Source organism: Puma concolor, chromosome B4, assembly GCF_028749965.1.
Source record: "Puma concolor isolate L17-30 chromosome B4, mPumCon1.1.hap2, whole genome shotgun sequence".
In the NCBI taxonomy this organism is placed as follows: Eukaryota; Metazoa; Chordata; class Mammalia; order Carnivora; family Felidae; genus Puma; species Puma concolor.
The window spans coordinates 85,830,362-85,851,629 of NC_141673.1; the positions used below are offsets into that span (position 1 = coordinate 85,830,362).

The 21,268-nt window shown below is 34.6% G+C and overlaps 1 protein-coding gene across 33 annotated transcripts in view; it reads left to right on the top strand.

The window, feature by feature from the left end:
- Positions 1–21,268, top strand: part of SOX5 (SRY-box transcription factor 5) — a 1,024,889-nt gene that overhangs the window by 874,288 nt on the left and 129,333 nt on the right. For 29 of the 33 annotated variants that reach the window (XM_086713854.1, XM_086713857.1, XM_086713848.1 and 26 more), the window contains one exon: positions 18,084–18,207. In XM_086713854.1, the coding sequence (XP_086569980.1) occupies positions 18,084–18,207 (124 nt within the window). The remainder of the gene's footprint in view (positions 1–18,083; positions 18,208–21,268) is intronic. The other 4 variants (XM_086713876.1, XM_086713844.1, XM_086713846.1 and 1 more) reach the window with 1 other exon arrangement.

Sequence of the window (21,268 nt, forward strand, 5' to 3'; positions counted from 1 at the left end):
TATTCTATAATTATTGAGTGCAGAATTCTATATATGTCCATTAGATTAAGCATTCTAATTGGGCTCTCCAAATTAACTATGTCTTCACTAATTTCACTTGCACTATTAGTAATTAAGAAAGCGTACTAAATGGCCTACAATAATGAGGGTTTATGAATTTCTCCTTGTAGCTCTCAATTGTTGCATTATAAATTATGAGGATAGAACTTTATTTTTCCACCATTATCTATTTCACCCATCTCCCCACTCACCTACCCTCTGGCAACCACCAGTGTGCTCTCTATATTTAGGAGTCTGTTTTGTTTTGTTTTCTCTTTTTTCTTTCTTTGTTTGTTTCTTAAATTCCACATCTGATTGCAACCATACAGTATTTGTCTTTCTCTCACTGACTTATTTCACTTCATGTTATACCCTCAAGGTCCATCTGTGTTGTTGCAAATAGCAAGATTCCATTCTTTTTTGGGCTACGTAATATTCTATTATGTATATATTGTATGTGTATATATACATATACTTCTATATATGTCTATCCATGAATACTTGGGTTGTTTCCATATCTTGACTGTTGTAATTAATATAGGGGTCCATACATCTTTTTCAATTAGTGTTTTCATTTTCTTTGGGTAAATACCCAACAATGAAATTACTCGATTGTATGGAAATTCTATTTTCAATATTTTGAGGAATCTCCATTCTCTTTTTTCACAATGGCTGCATCAACTTGCATTTCTACCAAAAGTGCATGAGAGTTTCTTTTCCTCCACATCCTTGCCAACACTTGTTATTTCTTGTCTTTTTTATTTTAGCCATTCTGACAGGTATAAAGTGATATCTCATTGTGGTGTTGATTTGCACTTCCCTGATGATTAGTGATGTTGAGCATCTTTTCATGTGTCTGCTGGCCATCTGTATGTCTTTTTGGAAAAATGTCTCTTCAGGTCCTCTGCCCATTTTTAATTGGATTATTTTTTGTATTGAGTTGTGTAAACTCTATATATTTTGGAAATACACCCGTTATTGGATATATCATTTACAAATATTTTCTCCTGTTTAGTAGATTGCTTTTCATTTTGATGATGGTTTATTTCGCTATGCAAAACGTCTTTTATTTTGGTGTAGTCCCAATAATTTAATTTTGCTTTTGTTTCCCTTGCCAGAGGAGACATCTCTAGAAAAATGTTTCTGCAGCCAATGTCAAAGAAATGACTGACTGTGTTTTCTGCTAGAGATTTGATGGTTTCAGGTCTCACATTTAAGTCTTTAATCCGTTCTGAGTTAACTTTTGTGTGTGGTATAAGAAGGTGGTCCAGTTTCATTATTTGCATGTAGCTATCCAGTTTTCCCTGCACCATTGGTGGAGAGACTGTCCTCCCCCTCCCCCCAGTGTATATTCTTCCTTCCTTTGTTGTAGATCAATTGACCATAAAAGCATGGGTTTATTTTTGGTCTCTCTATTCTGGCTCATTGATCTATGTGTCTATTTTTGTAACAAAACCATACTGTTTAGATTACTACAGCTTTGTAATATATCTTGAAATCTGGGATTGTGATACCTCTATGTTTGTTCTTCTTTTTCAAGATTGCTTTGGCTATTTGAAGTCTTGTGAGGTTCCATACAAATTTTAGGATTCTTTGTTCAAGTTCTGTGAAAAATACTGTTGGTATTTTATAGGGATTGTAAAAATCTGTAGATTATTTTGGGTAGTATGGACGTTTTAACAATATTTGTTTTTTCCGATCCATAAGTATGGAATAGCTTTCCATTCCTTGCTATCTTCAACCTCTTTCATCAGTTTTTTATAGCTTTCAGAGTACACATTTTTCATCCCCTTAGTTAAATTTATTCTTAGGTATTTTATTATTTTTGGTTTAATTGTAAATGGGATTTTTTACTTAATTTCTTGTGGTCTTTTTTTTTTTGCTACTTCATTATTAGTGTATACAAATGCAGCAGATTTCTACATATTAACTTTGTATCCAGCAGCTTTACTGAATTCATGCATTAGTTCTAGTAGTTTCTTGGTGGAATCTTTAAGGTTTTCTGTATATAGTATCATGTCATCTGCAAATAGTGAAATTTTTACTTATTTCATACCAATTTAGAGGCCTTTTCCTTTTCTTGTCTGATTGCTGTGGCTAGATCTTCCAATTAATATGGTGAGTATATATATATATATATATATATATATATATATATATATATAACTTTAGAATTATTGTATCTTCCTGATGAAATGAAACTTGTATGGCTATTTCTGGAAGCTTTGTATCCACAATAATCCTTTTAGTATTAGAGTTTATTTTGTCTTATATTAAAATAGGTATAATTTAAACTTCTTGGTTTATTCATTTGTTTGATTGATTTTGCCTGATACACCTTTTTTCATCCCTTTCAATACTCTTTAGCATTATAATTTAATTATATCTCTTATAAAGTAGATATAGCTGGATTTTCTTAAAAATGTAATCTGTTGATCTCTGTTTTTTAATTTATAAGCTTAATCCATTTAACATTTCTTATGATCAAACTTAAGTCTCTCATTTTATTTATGCTTTCTGTATATATTTTTGTATATATTTTTTCCTTTTTTATTTTTTAGCTGTTAATGTTTGGTTTTCTTTTGTGTCATTTTTTCGTTTTATTGGTTTAATCATTATCTACTCTATTTCTATTTTTTATGGATTGCCTTTGAAAATTTAACATGTCTACCTAAGGTAAGAGAGTCTGAAATCAACAAATATTGTATTCCTTTTCTTGGATTATAAAATAATATTAAAACTCCATAAATATGAATATTCCTCTTATTTTACATGTCATTGTTGTTGGAATTAGCTCTGATTCTTTTTTAATTCAAGCATTGGTCATTATTTTCATTGAACAAATTATTTTTATTTGCTCATATGTTCACCACTTTCTTCACTCATTCTTTTTAGGGTACTTTCCTTTTTTCTGAAGACATGCTTTAGAAATTCTTTTAGTGAAGGAATTTGTGGTAGATTTTCCTGAAAAAAAAAAAAAAACAGGCTTTATTTTGCATTTATTTTTCAAATTGTTTACTGGGATATACTTTGAAGTTGACTGTTATTTTCTTTTATCTCTCCATTGGCTTCCAGTACTATTGCTTAGAAGTTTGTTGTCAAATGGATTATCATTCTTAGATTGATACCCTGTGTCTGGCTGCTTTTAAGATTTTTCTCTGTGCCTTTGTTTTTCTGAAGTTTTTTAAAAGCGTATTAAGTGATATTTTCTTCTCATTCTGTTCATATATAGTTGGCCTCTTGCATCTATGGGTCTATATCTTTCAAATTCAGAACAACTCTCAGCCATTAGTTTTAGAACAGTGCTTATTTTTATTTTTTTCTATTGTCTTCTAAAATTTTTGCTGGGATTTGTTGGACCATCTCATTCTAGCACCTTAACACTTAACTACCCTTATAAACTTTCCATCTCCTTATTTCTGTCAACTAAAATCTGGCAAATTTCTTTAGATTTATTTTCAATTTAATGACTTCTCTCATCACCTATATCTAATTACTGTTTATCAATCCAATGAGTTTTAAATTTCAATTATTCTATTTTTCATTTCTTAAAGTTTCAAAGTTCTATTATTTTTTAAGTTTTCCTGAACATCTGTGATGATTTTTCTTTATTTCATTCTATTTTTCCACCTTTTACTTAAGTAAACATTTTAAGCATTGTTTTTATTCTTCATCTGATACTTGACTGCTTTTGGATGTCTAAATCTGTTGCTTCTTGATTCTGCTCTTATACATGCTAGATTCTTCTTTATGTATTTGTTAATTTTTTTTAGTGACTTTATGTTTGGCTGAACTTAATCTGTGGGAAATCATCGTATCTAAATTGGTGATACTGGTCTACTGTACTGGGTTGTTCTGCTAGGTTCCAGGAGGCAATATAAACCAGAGACCACTTATTTTTAATTTTGTAGTTTGGGGCTTCACTGACCATATAGGAAGTTTTGATTTCAATTGCAGACCCAAGTTAGGTAAAGCCTGTAGTTGAATAATGGACGTACAATTATTATGACTAGGTTTTTATGGTAGTAGAATGTAAAGTCAATGAGATCAGGGATTTTAGTCTGTTGGGGTTTTTTACTATAGTATTTTAAGTACCTGGGAAAATGTCTTGTACATTGTAGGCCCTCAATAAATATTTGTCAAATTATCATCATCACCATCATTATTCTCATCAGTGGTTTTCTACCAGAGGTATTTTAGAAACATTCCAGTATGCCTGCTTTAATTGCAATATTTCTTTTAAACTTATCTTTCAGTAATGGTATATCCCTCCTTTTTCCTGTGTTAGTACAGGAATCTGAAGGTTAGCTTTTTAGGGACCCAAGGCTTCATCCTGGGTTCTAGTTGCTATTACCTACATTTGTCACCAGTGCAACCCTCATTCTACCCACCTACTCTCAACTTACTAGTCCTCATTTTCTTTTTCAACTTCCCTGGAGGCTCAATCAAATAAATATGTTGATTATTATGTAACCAGGATCTATGTGTATTATAGCAGCAGAGTTTTCTAGGATATTTGATATTTAATACTGTTTCCATTATACTTTTTTTAAAATCATGTGTTCAAATAACTATTTTCAAGTCATGCGATTCAAAATATTTGTGATTTAAAAATTTTTCATGTAAGTTATAATGTATTTTGTTATGGTAAGATTTATTTATATCCTTTATTTGAGTGGCTGTAAAGTGTGATAGTGAAAAACCTGAATTCTAGCTCTTTCACTTACAATCTGTCTTATTTTTGGCATGCCTCAGTTTCTTCCCTTGTAAAATGGAGGTGATGGAAGGATCTATTTCATTGGGTTTTGGTGAGTTTGGACGAGTGAAAGTAGAATTATGCAAAAGTCAACATGGAAAAAAAGGATCATGAGAGAAGCTTAGGGAAACAGAATAGATGTTAACATTAACAATCATCTATCAAATACTTTTGGTAAAGGGCAGGCAGATGGAAAAAAATCATTCATTCAGTCCACGTTCTCTTTTCATCTAACAAAACACCCATATAAAGCTAGAATTGTCACAATTTTGATGACATACAGAACATTTCTAATAGTAAAAGCAGTTTATAGATTTCGCAAAATATCAATGGTATTGCATAATTCACCTTTATTTAACTATTGTCATTATATGTGGGCAAGTTATAGTGCTTTTTGCTGTACAGGATCGAGTAAATTTAGCAAAGTAGGGAAATTAGCTATACTGACATAGATTGTTGCAGGTAGTGTAGAGTTCCCTACTGAATGTACCGACAGTGGAATAATTCATAATATTCCTTCTCCACCAGATTTAAAAACTTTTGATTATATAAATGACACTGTGTTCAATGGGTTGTCCAATTACAAAAATATTTCACATTTTCAGCTTAAGAAACATCTAACATGCCCTTTCTGGGAATTTCACACGTTTTATTTTCAGTGACAAATGTTCTAGTGAGTGGCTTACTGCTAGAATGTCTTCAACTATAGTCAAGTGAGAAGCATCTGAGTACCAAGTTCCAACTGAGATTATGAGGCAGTATCCATTGTTATTCAAAGAGCGTGGATTTTTCACATTCTAAGCAATAGAACTAAACATTAACCTGCCGCTAATATGGTTGCGTTTGGGGGCGATGTTTGAAATGTTATTTTTGGTTTTGCTTGCAGGAACACTTGATGTTAAGGGCTTCTTCCCACAGATACAACATTTTTCATTGCTGCTTCAGTATACACTTTGCATGCTACAAATAAACAAATCCCCATACACTAGCCCTTCACATCAATCTAGCATCTGCTTGCTAAAATATTGAAATTACACACTGGGAAAAGTCTGAATAAAAGAAACGTAAATAGTATAATCACAGTTATTTTCTTAAACAAAATAAAATTAATACGTAGTTTAAAGATACATCTATGTACTTGAGTTAATAGTCAAAAATTTAAAAAACTCTTTTTTAGCATATACAAGTTCATGCCTACAAATTAAACTCTATTCTTCATGTGTTTCCATTACCTTTTAGTCACATTACTTTATGTCTTGATATGTGGATAAGAGCAAACAATTCAACTGTGTTCAGTGACACACAATGTATTCATTTGAACTGACTTCCTAATCTTGTAAAATATGTATTCATTCCATATGAGTAATAAAAAATACAGTTTTATCTTAAATAACATCTAACTGTAGTTCTTATGGTATTTCACTAATGACACATCAGACTTCTTTCTCTCTTCTCCCGAGGAACAATGAAGTGCACAAAACCTAACTTAGCATAATCGATACTAAAACTAAGCTCTGAGGAAGGTCATGAATTGGGGTAAAAAGTGGCAACAGTTATATGCCATGTTTTGGGACATTACTTTGGGGAAGAATGTTAAATCCTGAATGAAAATGAAATAAAGCCTAAAATCCATTGTATAAAAGGAATGTTTTATTAAACTGTTCCTCTTACAAGACACTGAGACTAAAACATGAGTAGCCTTATCTAATAGTAATTGTCTTTTTTTTTTTTCTTTTTCAGAGAGAGAGAAGGAGAGGGAAAGCTGGGGAGAGGGGTGGAAGGAGGGAGAGAGAGAATCTTAGGCAGGCTCCACAGCCAGGGTGGAGCCTGACTCAGGGCTGTATTCCACCACCCTGGGATCATGTCCTGAGCCTATATCAAGAGTCCAGCACTCAACTAATTGAACCACACAGGCGCCCCTGTAATTGTCTTTTAAAATAATTAGTGCAATTGACATAAATTGAGCAGGTACTATATTCTGGGCAGTAATTTGGATCCTGTGGATACCAATATGAATTTGCTATGTCCTGCCCTTAAGGCAGTTTGCTCATGGAGACAGACACAAGTAATTTCAACCTAGTGGAATCCCTATATGGAGTACAGAGAGAAGAATGAAACAGTTTGTTTTATACAGCCTGCACACTTCTACCTCAGGCTTTTAACATCTCCTCTTCCATTTGCCTGGAACACTTTCCCCCAGGTTACTGAGAGGTTTATTGTATCCTTTCTTCCAGATCTTTATGGCACCATATCATTGATGCCATATTTAAACTTGCAGCCTCCATCCCGACATTTCTTTTCCTCTTTCTTTAATTTTTCTGTAGTGTTTGTCTGTCTTACTCATTATAATATTCCTAGAACCGATAGTAATACCTAGCACAAGTGGGCACTCAACCGATGAATGAATATATTTTGCTTGGGAGTTTGGGTAGTCTTTATAAAGGCAATGACACTTAAGTTAGGTTTTGAGGAAAAAGTAGTTCTTGAGTAGAAATAAGATGAAGTTTTCAGCTTCACCTCCTGGTCTCTAACTTGAAAACAAGTCAAAGAATAAAAGATCTCTTGTCCGGAAATAATCATAAATATAATGAGGGAAGTGTAAATTAATACAAGCAAGAAATAGAAAATGTTAAAAGCATTCATAATCCAATGCTCATTGCATAGAATAAATACTAGTGGTGTAGGATATTTCAGCAAGAAGTAAACTAATAAAGGTCAAATAATTGGTAATGATTTCAGGAAACTTTGAAATAAATGTTAATATTATATGTGCTTTTTATGAAAATCAGAGTGAAAAAATTATTTTTTAATGCGTATTTATTTATTTTAGAGAGAGAGAGGTGCAGAGAGAGAGGGAGAGAGAGAGATCCCAAGCAGGCTCCATGCTCTCAATGCAGAGCTTGATGCAGGGAGCAAACCTGGGAACCATGGGATCATGACCTGAGCCGAAATCAAGAGTTGGATGTTCAACCCACTGAGCCACCCAGGCGCCCCTACATTTTAGTAGATTCTTCAGTCACATATTAAAGAATTTTTTCCTATTTTCTACCAAAATAGGCTACAAAGAGTCACAATTTAAGATCTTTAAGATCTTTAGGATAGCAATTCCTGTATCAAATATTCTTCTGTGATATGCCAGGCTCTGTAATATTCTATTACATCTCTGTTTTTTTCTGATTAATTTTCAGATCATTAAAGTAGTATGTATACACATTGAAAATTTTAAAAACACTGTGGACAGAAAACATAACACAAAATAAAATGTAAAATAAATATGAAAATGAAAGTCAAAATGCCATCCTTGTGGTAAAAATCTCTGAAAACATAATAGAATTTTATCCTTACAAGATAACTTAAATGTGATCCATTTTTATGCTGAGCACATAACATGGGAATTTTGACAATGTTTCTATACTCTTTTTAAATAAATCAGTATTTTTATTTTAGAAGATTATTACGTTTTTGTTTTATAGTTAAGTAGACTCAAAAATAAGTTCTAGGCTTATTGTTTGGTTAAGTATATGATCATGGGTAAATCTCCAAATTATTTGTTTGCCTTTCCAATTTCCTTATTTTCTTTTTAATTTCTCTGTAACGTATATTTATTTTTGAGAGAGAGAGTGAGACAGAATGCAAGCAGGGAGGGGCAGAGGGAGAGGGAGACATCTACAGGTTCTGAGTTGTCAGCCCAGAGCCCCATGCTGGACTCGAACACACGAACTATGAGATCATGACCTTAGCTGAAGTCGGCTGCTTAACCAACTAAGCCACCCAGGTGCCCTATTTCCAATTTCCTTATTAATAAAATTGAAATAACAACACCAGACCTGCTGATCTCCAAGAGGCAGGATAAAGTATAATTGGACTAATTTATGTCAAAGGACTTTATAAAAATACAAAATAATAATATAAAAATAAAAAATAATCATACGTGATTCTAACACAAGATATGATTATTTCAAAGCACATTTAATCCTGCTTCAGATAGTAGTGACATTGTATATTTTTTGATGTGGTCTTTTAAATTTGTTTATTTATTTATTTTTTTTAATTGAGGTACAGTTCACATGCAATAGTGAAATGGAGTGGAATGGACCCTTTTTTAAAGCATACAATTCAGTTGTTTTAGTATAGTCATGGTGTTTTGTAACCGTCCTCACTGTCTAATTCCGGAACATTATCATGACTCCAAAAAGAAACCCTGTATGCATTAGCAGTCATTTCCAATTTAACCCTCCCCACAAAGTGATAATATTTTGAGGTATAATATTTTAAACAACTTATGTTGAACTAAGATTTATGTTGCATGAGAAAAAAAAATCACTAATAATCTATTGTAGGCCATTGAGCAAAACATCATAAATCAGAAATCAATAAATAGTGAATTTTATTAAGTTTTCTAATGATGGTGTCCTGAGAAATATAATTGAAAAATATATTATATTTCATGTTGGCCATTATATTTTATGTTGTCTTTCATTTGCATGTAAATGACAATTGACAGAGTAATGCATGATATAAAATAAGATTGTATTAGTATTGGCAAAGCCTGATTCTGTTCATGCTAACAGAGAACATGCATACTCATATGAACTAGGCTGTTTTGTTGTCAGGAACCATGATAAGTAATACAAATAGTCACACGCATTGGAGGGAACAAATAGCATTGCATTATGAAGAAAGACTTTGCTTTTATCAAGTAACAGCTATCGAGCTACATAAAATATTGCCTTTAAGAAATAGGTGATAACCTAATCCTGAGTAATGCATCATTTGAGATATTTTAATCATTGCCTTTTTAATTCTTTCATTCAGTGCAAAATTGTCCTTGGCAAATTGAATGGCTGTTTTTCCCATACTCCTTCACAATTGCTTGCTTATTTAACACCATATTTTTGCCACCCTCAAGTTTCTATGATTATCAACCTTTAAAATAGATATTTTTCCTTAAGTCAGCAAAGATACTTTGTTTAAGCATGTTTCATATTTATAAGAAATGCCATAATTTTGGTTGATATGAGTTTAATGTATATTAAAATGGTGCTTTATAAGAATGTAATGCCTAAGTGTTGAAAATAAATAAAAGGTGCTATTAGACAAGAAAACTACTTAGTTGAAACCTGCGCAGTAGTAAGAATGAAATTTTATTGCTTTAAAGTGACAGAGGTCTTAATTCTACATCATTTGAAAGTGGTTGTATGCTAGTAACAATGCCAACAATGAGAACATCATGCAAAAGTAAAAATGCAATAGTGAAATGAGCCATTGAAAGGAAGAGTCAGTGACCATATAATATTTCAGTTTCTATTATATCTAGTAGCAATCTGGTTAAAAAGAAATGACAGTTGCCCTGAAGGAAATAAAGTGGAGGTATTATTGTAGTAGTAGTTTGGAAAGAAAATTGCACTGTGTCTTGACTGGATTATTTCTCTATCCTTGTAAACTATCTCTACCTCTCTGTGGTGCTGCCTCTTGCCTTCTTTATACAAATTGAGTTTGTATCATCTAAACTCATAGGGCCCAGGGGCCCTTTGGTGACAGAGAGGAGGAGGAAAGGGGGAATTAGAAAAAGAAAATGTGACAGGCAGTTTTGAAAAGAAAAGCAATTTTCCTTGTGGGTCTGTTCCTAAATAGGAGTTCTTCAATGCAATATTTTGCTTCTGCAGAGCAGTCAGTCAGAATCAAGTGCATGCTTGTGCTGTTTTGTGGGGCTTGGCACTGACAGGTTTTATTTAGGAGGGGTGGGAATCCAGGGGGACTGGATGTGGGGAAGTTAGTAGTTTGGCTATATCAGCCCTGGAGGCAGAGTTAGCACTTGCGATGGGACAAAAGTATTTGTAGTCATCAGATAACTTTGCAGTCAGCTTCAATAGCATCACTCTGGGTTTTTTTCCTACTTTTTTTTTTTTTAATTTTGGCAGCCAAGCTCTTAGTAGAACCATCTGTCTTTCTATTAGTATTTTTGAGGCCTGTTTTGAAGCCACTTTGCTTGGCAAAGTCACTTTCATCCTTGGAAACGATTTTTAAAAAAAGTTCTGTGGCTTTTTGCCGAAGAAGAGTACTATGTAAAAAAATCCACATGGCTGTTCATTTTTGTTCTAAAAGAATATGGCTACTTTGTCTTTGTCTTAAATCACATGAAATTAGAGGTGATACAACTCCAGTGTGGCTATTGGGAAGTGAGAGGCAGGCATAGCAATTTTAGCAGTGTTTTTATGTCTCTAGCTCTCAGTGAGATATTCTTTAGTTTTCCTAGTAGATTAATTGGAAGATAAAATTGACTCCTTTACTCTTAATTTTAGTGTAGTTTTTTTTTTTTCTAAAGACCATTGCATTGGAGAGGATAAACTGACAAATCTACTTTCTCTTATATGAAAAGAAAAATCACAAACTGTTAGTGGTCATTGAAGATCCCATGCCTCTTCTTGCTAATGGTAGAAAGTCAGCTTTGTGATCCTGGTTACTCCAGTTTGGGTAATTATATCCTGCCTACCTAAACCCCTCTTGTAACCTCATTTGGATATTATATTCTTCATTTTCTCAAGAACTACTGTGTACTATCACTGTGTGCTTCTAAACAGCTGCTGTGTTCTCCCCTGAAGATGGCTGAATTTCATCTGTAGGTGAACTGATCCCTAAAGATGATGTGTGCTTGAACACAACAGTACTCATCTGACTGAACTCCTGAGGAACATTTGAAAGTTTTAGATTTTACATTTTATTTGTACTTGTGATAACTTAAATCATACAGCTGCCTTTCATTATAACATCTGTGTATGTAGTTTAAGCAAATGTACCATCATAATGTAACTTCCTGTTGTTTGAGCTCTCACACAAATTGTTCCTTGATACTGATGTGGAGTCCCTCTAGTTATTTGATTTCTGTATTTTTCCAGTCTAGTAAGCCCTCCCAGGTCTCTCTTCCTGGGGTAGAGCCCAGGGCCCATTGTCATTCAAAAGCAACTTTGGTTTCCTCTTAATGTCCTTGCTGAATTTCCCACAATCTCCTTGTCTTCCCCAAGCTGAGTGCTGGAATTCACCTTCTCTGCTCCTCAACCACTGTGACAGGAACTCTGAGAAAAATCACAGGAAAGGGAAGACTCACAGAATATATATATATTCTCATATACCCACATGTATATAGCATCCCCCCATCATTAATACCCCCCTTTTTTCTGAATATTTCTTGGCTTTTTCTCATTTCTAACCCTCCTATAACTAATCAAGCCCTCATAATCTATTGCCAGGTTTACTCAATTAGCTTCCTGTCTGGTCTCTATGCTTGGTCTTTTAAATCTCTTCTCCATATACCCATCAGAGTATTCTACCTAACCTACTCAAAATCCCTTGGTTGTTCCCCACAGCCTCATGGGGAATTTCATGCTTCTTACCCTGACACACAGACTCATTTAGACAGACCTTCTCACCACTGGTTTCCTCTTACTTTTTCGTTATCCCAGACTGCCCAGATGGTGTCCCCTTCACATGCTGCTTTTCCTTATCCCTGTTTCTTTCCTCATGTCTGCTCCTTTGCTTAGAATTCTTTTCCCACCCTCCCATCTTTTTGCCTAGCTGATTCCTACCTGTCTGTTCAGCCCCTGTACCTGGTATACCTATCCCCATGAGGCTTGCCTTGTTTTCTCCTGGCTACATTAGGAGTCTCTCATCTGCTTCCATAGTCTCCTACACAGGTTTCTGTTACTGAATTAATGGCAGTGGATTATAGTTACCTATATACCTATTTGCCTGACCAGACTCAGAGCTCCTGGAAGGTAGGTGTTATGTGTGAACTCATCTTTGTATCCCTCGTTACAAAAAAGTGCACGTTCTGCTTAGTGAAATTGTTGATTGGGTGAATAAACTAATAAACAGAGGCATGTGACTGAAAGCTAAAGGAATAATCTTAAGTACCTACTTGATATATTAGTTTCAGGGAATCACTAAAGGGTTTTGCAATAGAACATTTACATAAAATATAAAATATTTAACTATAGATAATTGATACGTACTAACTTGTTTTTTTTTTACAAGTATCCTAATGTGACTGGCTTGTGTTGGATTCTTAAGATTTTAGAGGACAAGTTTACACTATGTGGTAGAGTGATAAATGATGTTGAAACATAATACACCATCTTAAAGGAAGTAGCCTCTTAAATTTATTGTGGGTTATTCTAACTAAGGAATAACATGCCACCTATTAAAAGGACTAAAATTTTGCGACAAAAGAATTTTATTGAAACTTAATTATTAATGTCACACATTTTAAACCTTAATTAGAAGCTTAAAAGGAATTTCACGCATTAATTGAAAGAAAATAAATGAAGTTAATAGTGAATAGGATTTGGAAGTACTCAAAACTTCAAGTATGTAAGTGTGAATTACTAACCATATAAGAAACTAGTTTTAGAATTTATCCAGACATCATTATGCTGTTTTGATGTGATCTGTCTGTTACTCCCGAAGGGTGACTAAATTTCAGCAGAAGTGAACTGAAAATTAGTTAAGATACAGCAGTTCTACAATTGATGCTCATTATTTTCACTAGTTGAGTTTTATAAAGTTGCCATGAACACTGAATTAGCAAGTACCAAACAGTTGCTCCTGGGAAAAATACAGATTTAGGTTCCTAAATGCCTTTGGTCACACCGTTTTTATCACCTGATCAACATATAACTTTGTTTTATGTGTGTTTCATTTTAAAGACACCTTATTAATATTTATTATTGATTTTATGTGCATTTGAAATGGTGAAATCGCCAACAAAATGTCTTACTAGTATGCACACGTCTGTGAGTGACTGCAAAAGCACTGGTACCAGTAAATTTGGGGAGGGGGTAAGGAGTAAATTTCCGACTGGCAAATTTGCACATACAGATTCTACAAATAGTGATCAACTGTATTTTGAGATGCCTTTGTAGTTGCATATGTGGATTAGCCACACATTTTGATATTTATTTAGTCTTTATTCTGAGTTTTAGTACAATGCTCTATAATCTGTTGTATGATAATCTAAAGAAAACCCATCACTGGGACAATGAAATTCGTCTTATTCACCACTATTGTTCCTTTCTTTCCCTTGTAATTTCAACTTCCCCTCCAACATATAGTTCCAGCCTCTTACTTTGAGGTGGGAACTTGGACAATTTATATGGCCAAGGCAGTATTTTCTTCCCATTCAGCAGAATGATTGTGTTGTGCCAATCTCTAGGATCTTTGTCAACCCTAAAACTCTGTTATTCTATATATGCAGATCTTGGAAAATTTAGGCTCTAAAACAAATCATAACACTAAATAAAAATGCATTTCCATAATCATACTAAGATAAAAGGCTTAGACTACATAGGTATTTAAAAGCACAGGAATATGTTACAATGTGTTCTTTCAAATACTCAAATTTTGGGGTGCCTGGTGCAGTCAGTTAAGTGTCTGACTCTTGATCTCCGCTCAGGTCATGATCTCATGGTTCAGGATTTCAAGCCGCATGGGGCTCTGTGTTGACAGTGCAGATGCTGCTTCAGATTTTCTCTCTCCGTCTCTCTCTGCTCCCTACTCCCCAGTTCATGCTATCTCAAAATAAATAAATAATTTCTTAAAAAATACTACATTTTAAATAGATGTAGTTTAAAAGATGGGAATATAGGGGTACCTGGGTGGCTCAATTGGTTAAGCATCTGACTCTTGGTTTCGGCTCAGGTCATGATCTCCTGGTTTGTGAGTTCAAGCCCTGCATTGGGCTCTGCTCTGATAGCACAGAGCCTGCTTGGGATCTCTCTCTCCCTCTTTCTCTGTCCCTCCCCAGCTCGCTCTCTGTCTCTCTCTCTCTCTCTCTCTCTCTCTCTCTCTCGTCTCTCTCTTTCTTTCTCTCTCAAAAAATAAACAAATACCTGATACAATTTCTTTTAAAAAGATGGGACTATATAATTTGTTCTTGTTTTTTTATTCATGAATTATCAATACATGTAGTAGTTTCAGCTGCCATGCTAAGCTCTCTAGAGGTACAATAATAAGTAAGTTACAACTTCTTTCCTAAATAAGCTCATAGGTCAAAAGGGAGGCTCAAGTTATACAAGTAACTATTATTCAATACAGTAAGTATTGTATTAGCTTTATGAGGTTAAAAGAAGTAACAGTTCTTTCTGCCTGAAAATTGGCACCACAAGAAAGAAGTGTTTCACAGGCAGACACATTATGTGGGTCTCAAAACCTTTTGAAAAATAAGTAGAATTTTGCCAAGAAAAAAAGGAAAAGAGAAATCACTCAAAACAGAGGAGAAAACACTTTAGAGCACACTCAGGCATGGAAAAACACCGAGTATGCAAGGAACTCTTCGTGGTCCTTTGAGGCAAAAGTACAGGATCTGAAGCAGGGCAACATCTCTGGAAAGATAGACCGAGGACAACTTGTGAAGAATCTTGAATACCATGCTGAAGGGTTTGGTTGTGACTCTCTAGGAAAAAGCAAATCATTAAAAGTTTCTCACAAAAGGGACATATAAAAACAGATAAAAGACTCAATTAGAAGGGATTCTATGAGCAATCTGACTTAATGTCTGGTTCTATCCTGTGGGCACCAAAACCTGTAAAAGTCAGGCAGTGTGCCTTTCAACTACTTACATACCTGAGGGTGCTTTGTGACTCAAGGCGAAACATGAAGACAAAAAGATTAGTTGACAGTGACTGAAAGCATTCTATACAACTGTACTTCTCCAATGTGGATGCATGTTGGAAACATCAGGGGAACTTTAAAAATGCTGCTGGCTGGGTCTCACCCCTATTGATTCAAATTCAATTGGCGTGGGAAGAAGTCTGGGCATTGAGAATTTTTCAAAGCTTGTCAGGTGATTCTAATATACATTCAAGTTTGAAAACTGCACTAAAACAAGAACCTATTGTTCCTGCAATTCTAGAAGTTATGTTTCCCCAATTTTAAGCTATCTGAAATTCGGACACTTCCTATAACCCTTCTGTGTGTTTCATTTGGAGTTCCTTTCTTCTTCCTTCTAAAATGCTCTTGTTAAATTTATGTGTACATCATATAACCAGTGATGTCTTCGAAAGGAGGAGGTGTACTGTGTAAAATATAATAACTTACAAACAATGAAATAGAAAATATATACAGCAGCTGGGTCTGTTCGTTTCCTTGCTTGCTATTCTGGTCAGTGCCCTCTTCTTGCACTGAACTAGCCCCCATGCTCCTTTGTCTTCTGATTTCTACCCCTTATTTTGCCCACTTATTCCCACCAACTTGCTCCATATGCAGTCTCTTAATTTTGAGTCTTTAGTCAATTGTTTTCCATTGGTTTTTACATCAGGTATATCTTTCCTCCAGTATGCTCAAAAAAGCCTGGCTGTAGTGATATAAACCTTTCGCTCTAACCTTAAGACACTGTCTTTTTGTATTCCTGTTTGTTGTCATTCCCTTTTAGTTTCACTCTAGTGGCAGTGATAGGTTTAAAATCTTTTTGGCTAAAAGAAATGCCTTCCAATTTAGAGTCATTGCTGAAAACAGATCTCTCATTCTTATAGTGCTTATTTTTCTCTCCGTCTCTGTCTCTCTTTCCCCCTCCCTCCCACCCTTTTCTCAAACATCCCCCAACCCCACCCCACAGTGCATACACTCACCAACCAAAATCTCAGGAATAGCTCAGAAGTTTACCGTAAAAGATGAAATAATGGACAAACTGTAGGTGGACTTTTAAAGTGAGAAATGATGAGCACTATGGGAATCATAAGTGCCCCAAGAATGTTCAGTGCCAATGGGAGAAAGAGAAAACAAATCTGAGGGAGTGTTCAGGGTTGCTGTTAGGATTAGCAACTGAATGAATTTGCAGTCTTTTTTGGATATTTGTTTTCTTAGTCTTCTATCATTATCTCTACTGTAATGTAATGGGCATAGGCTCTTGCTTTTCTTGTTTACTCTTGTTTTTCTACTGCCAAGCTCATTTTCTTGTACATGGTAAGTGTCAATTAAATATTTTCCAGGGGTGCCTGAGTGGCTCAGTCACTTAAGCATCCAACTTCGGCTCAGGTCATGATCTCATGACTGGCTCCTGAGTTCGAGCCCTGCGTTGGGCTCTGTGCTGACAGTTCAGAGCCTGGAGCCTGCTTCAGATTCTGTGTCTCTCTCTCTCATTCAGCCGCATTCCCTGCTCATGCTCTCTCTCTCTCTCTCTCTCTCTCTCTCATTTCCCAAAATATAAATAAACATCAAAAATTTTTAAATATTTTCCAAATAATTGAATTAATGTGTGGAAGGAGTAGTGAGAGAGAATAAAAGCATCAGATACTTGATTTTTAGCATGATCCTAAATCCTTGGTCATATATTTAATAAAAACACCATCTAATAATAATGTTCATCAGGGAGATTTTGCTTAATAATTATTTTGGGGAAATATTTTAGTTATGATAACCACTGTATTGATCGGTAATGTGATATTGCTGCATAAATGACTACATTAGGTTGTATTCCTAGAAATTTCTGCTCCATTCCAAGAAGATAGTTATTCTGTTATGCTGGATTATTTGTTTACTGATGTGAACCCCATATCCTGAGAATGACATCTGCAAATTAAAGTGTATTCCATAGATGGCAACCAAAACACAGACCATGTGGTTTGAAGAGTGGTTCAATTGCTTGTCAAAGGATAGATGAAGACAAAAGAGTGTATGTAACACAGAGCAGGATTCAAGGGACTGATTTTAGACCTAGTGTAACTCTCCCCTTCCACGGCCATGGACAAGTCGGTTCTCTTTTGGCCCCAGTTACCTTTCTATAAACAAAAGGGAAAGTCTTCATAACTCTCTAACCTTCTTTCCCAGCTCTTTTTTTCAAAAAATGTCAATCTTATGTGGACATGGGAATTATATTCAAGTAATAAAAGCTATTTATATGTAAAATGATACCAGTTTAGTTAGTTTTATTTTAGAAGGTAGAATTAGCCCTAAACAGGATTTATAGAAGGAGATTTTAGTTCGACCTCAGGGCAATTTTTTAACCATTACATTAATGCAATAAGAAAAAGCCTTATTGTATGAAGTAGTGATGCTTCATGTGGGTATCATGTAGGGAAATTATTCATCAGGTTAGAAAATGAACTTGGTAACACCTTCCAACTAGAGTATATTCTAATTTTGCTGTCTAAGGCTTGACCTCAGGGCCAGTGTTTGAGCAAGCTTGTATGCCAGTATATTGAATCGAATAAATGGTTTTCTTTTGTCATAAAGTAAGGAGGGCGGGAACCATGGAGCACCAAAACTTCGTCTCTTTGATTCGCTCTATCACGTTCAGCAGGTTCAAGGTCAACTGCCGCCATTAATGATTCCCGTGTTCCCTCCTGATCAACGGACACTGGCTGCAGCTGCCCAGCAAGGATTCCTTCTTCCTCCAGGCTTCAGCTATAAGGCTGGATGTAGTAAGTACCATTGATTTTCCATTTGGGAGTGGGTGGAGGGCATGGCTTTAAATTAGGCAATTTAATGTTCCTGCCACACCAAGAAATGACATCACTCATACAGCATTTTTATTTTAAAGAGGAAACACACCAAAAGTGTAGAAAAGGATTTATGTTGCTTTTTAAAAGAACGTAGATTATTTCTACGCTTCTGAAGCCAATATTTGCTCTTAATAATTCAGTTTCATAACTTTCATTTCTCGTGTATTTTTCATAATATGAATATAATTTTCAGGTTCAATTTGTTTTTGCAAAGATAAGATAGGAAGATGCTTTTCAATTGCTTTCCATTGCCTTTTAAGATAAACTCATTTCCTAATGTGAATTAGTTGGCCTTTCCTTATCTGTCTCCTGCCTACGTTTACAGCCTAATTTCTTACTAGTCTTCTTTTAGTTCTTAGACCAAACCATACTCTTTCATGACTCTGGACTTACAATTGTGAGTGTTCGCTCTCTTCAGTATTCTGGACATCCTTCTTTTAATTTTCTTTTTTTTTAATATGAAACTTATTGTCAAACTGGTTTCCATACAACACCCAGTGCTCATCCCAACAGCCGCTCTCCTCAATGCCCATCACTCACTTTCCCCTCCCTCCTACCCATCATCAACCCTCAGTTTATTCTCAGTTTTTAAGAGTCTCTTATAGTTTGCTTCCCTCCCTTTTTTTTTCCCTCCTTCCCCTCTCCCATGGTCTTATGTTAAGTTTCTGAGAATATTCTGAACATCTTTCAACTCAGATCAGGGAGAACTTGCCTAACCTAGTTAGATCCCTTTCTCTTAGTTCCTTTGGATCCTGTATATTTTCCCTTTTATTTTAATTTTATGTAAGTTCTATGAGAGCAAGTGCTGGCTCTGTCTTATTCATTGTTATATCTAAACTTTTAGTACAACATTCAATTACTTGTTATGAATGAATGAATGAATCACCACTTGTTACAAACACTACAAGGGCATTTTTGCACTAAGTGGGAAGTTATTCCAAGATAATTGTTTATATTGCTTACTAATTTTAGATGCCGGTGATTTTATGACTTTTTTTCTTTTTTTATCAAAACTGAAATTGTATATTGTTAGTTGTGTAAACACTCTAATATTTCACTTTCCAGAATTTAAATAGCCAAAATGCCAACTATAATCTGTTAAATAAAAATCATAACAAATTCCAAAGAGAGAATAGACCACTAAGCAACATATCTCCTGGAACATTATTACCATGGCCAGAAAGAGTATAGAGAAGTCAAGCTCATTAAAATATTTTTATTGATAAAAGTAAAACATCATCGGAAACAATTAATGAAATATGATCATCTTTTAGATATTCATGTAGAATATTGTATTGTAAAGCCCGGTATATGTGGGTTCGTTTATATTTTAATAAATTGTCCCATTAACATCTTGCTATGCTTCAGTATTTATTGCATTTGAGAAACTCTATCCAACATTGCTAGAGATCAGATCTACGCTTCCTGTAAAAATGATGTCTTGGATTTTCACATTTTAACATTTATTCTTAGTCTTTAAACATTTCTCTATATAATATTGAAGAAGTGGGATGCATTTTTTTTAAATATACAAAGCCATTTGAGAAGAGTAGATTGCAGCTATAGAGTCTAGGTAAAAGTGAACTAAACTTGGGACTATAAAAATTCACACTTGTATGATATTTTGCCCTTTGCAGTTTTGAAACTACTCTTTCACGTCTTTCTCTTGACTTTGGTTTCATGTGTTTTAAGATGGTGTTCTCACTCTGGGTCCTGAGTTTATTCCTTTAATATTAGTTTCCACATTATTCTGTCTTCATAGATCGATTCATTCAGAAACACCAACATTTTTTTATGATTAAGGACTATATTTATATTCTAAGCATTTAAGTTGTAAGAATAATTTAAATTCTAAATATAGGATTTTAAACTCTGTTGCTACACTAAATTCTGAGTTTTTAATCGTAAAATTTTGTTTTGTTTTGTTTCCATTTTCCTAAGGAATTGCTATTCACCTTAAACGCACGTTGCCAATGTGTTTTTTGGTAATCTTGGTTATTAAAAAGAAAAACAAAAGACACTTTTGAAAATCATCAGTTACCTGAGATTGCACCTGCAATATGTATGTATAGACAAGTTCTGTTTTCCAGAAAGGCATTTTTTAAGTAACTGTAGAAATAAGTCCCATCAGCAAATATTGGGTACCCAACCATGTTGGGTATGAACAATAGAGTAACTTTGGGCCTGGAAAAGGTCAAGGACACCTCTACCTCACTCCCATTTGCCAGAATTGGCATGCTAAAATTTGTTCAGTGTTAATGTGATGTGGCATGGAGAAACTTCTCCCTTTCTAAAATCGTTCATGTATTATCCATTTGATATTTATGCCTTTGGTGCTTAAAATTACAAACAATACCATTTCTTTTGTAACCTTGGAAATTAAGTAGAATATAGCCTTTACAGCCGCTGGCAAGCCTGAACCTAGTATCATGCCAAACCCTGAAACTCAGAAGCCAGTGGCGCAAGAAAGGACCACCCTTGTTGACACTCTGGCACTTTGACTCAGTTTGGGTGGAAGCACTAAGTAGTCCAGGCTATTTCCTCACTAATCACATTTCAGGAAAGAATAGAGATAGGAAAGGACATAAATCTTGCCATCTCTCTTCAGTGGGTCTCCTTATTTTCTCCCCAGAATTGTCAACAATATGTCAGTTGTTTTAATTTGAGTATGATTACCTAATTCTCAATGAAGAAGACTGACCAACTCATCTCGATTTGTGTTTCAAGTGAATATCAAAGACATATTTGGTGGTATCAGAAATTCAAATGCTTTTCATCAGTCCACTCATAGAAAGTATTGATGATAAATTTTTCCATTTAGACTATGTATCTTGATCAAATAAATAAAATAAAAATCTCTGGAACTATACGAGAAAGTTCAAATGTTCTCAGGAGGGAAAAGATAATATAAGAACATTAAGTTGGGGAACCTAAGCATCACAATTGAGTGGGCATCTGCTGTTTTCAAAAAAAAGAAGCT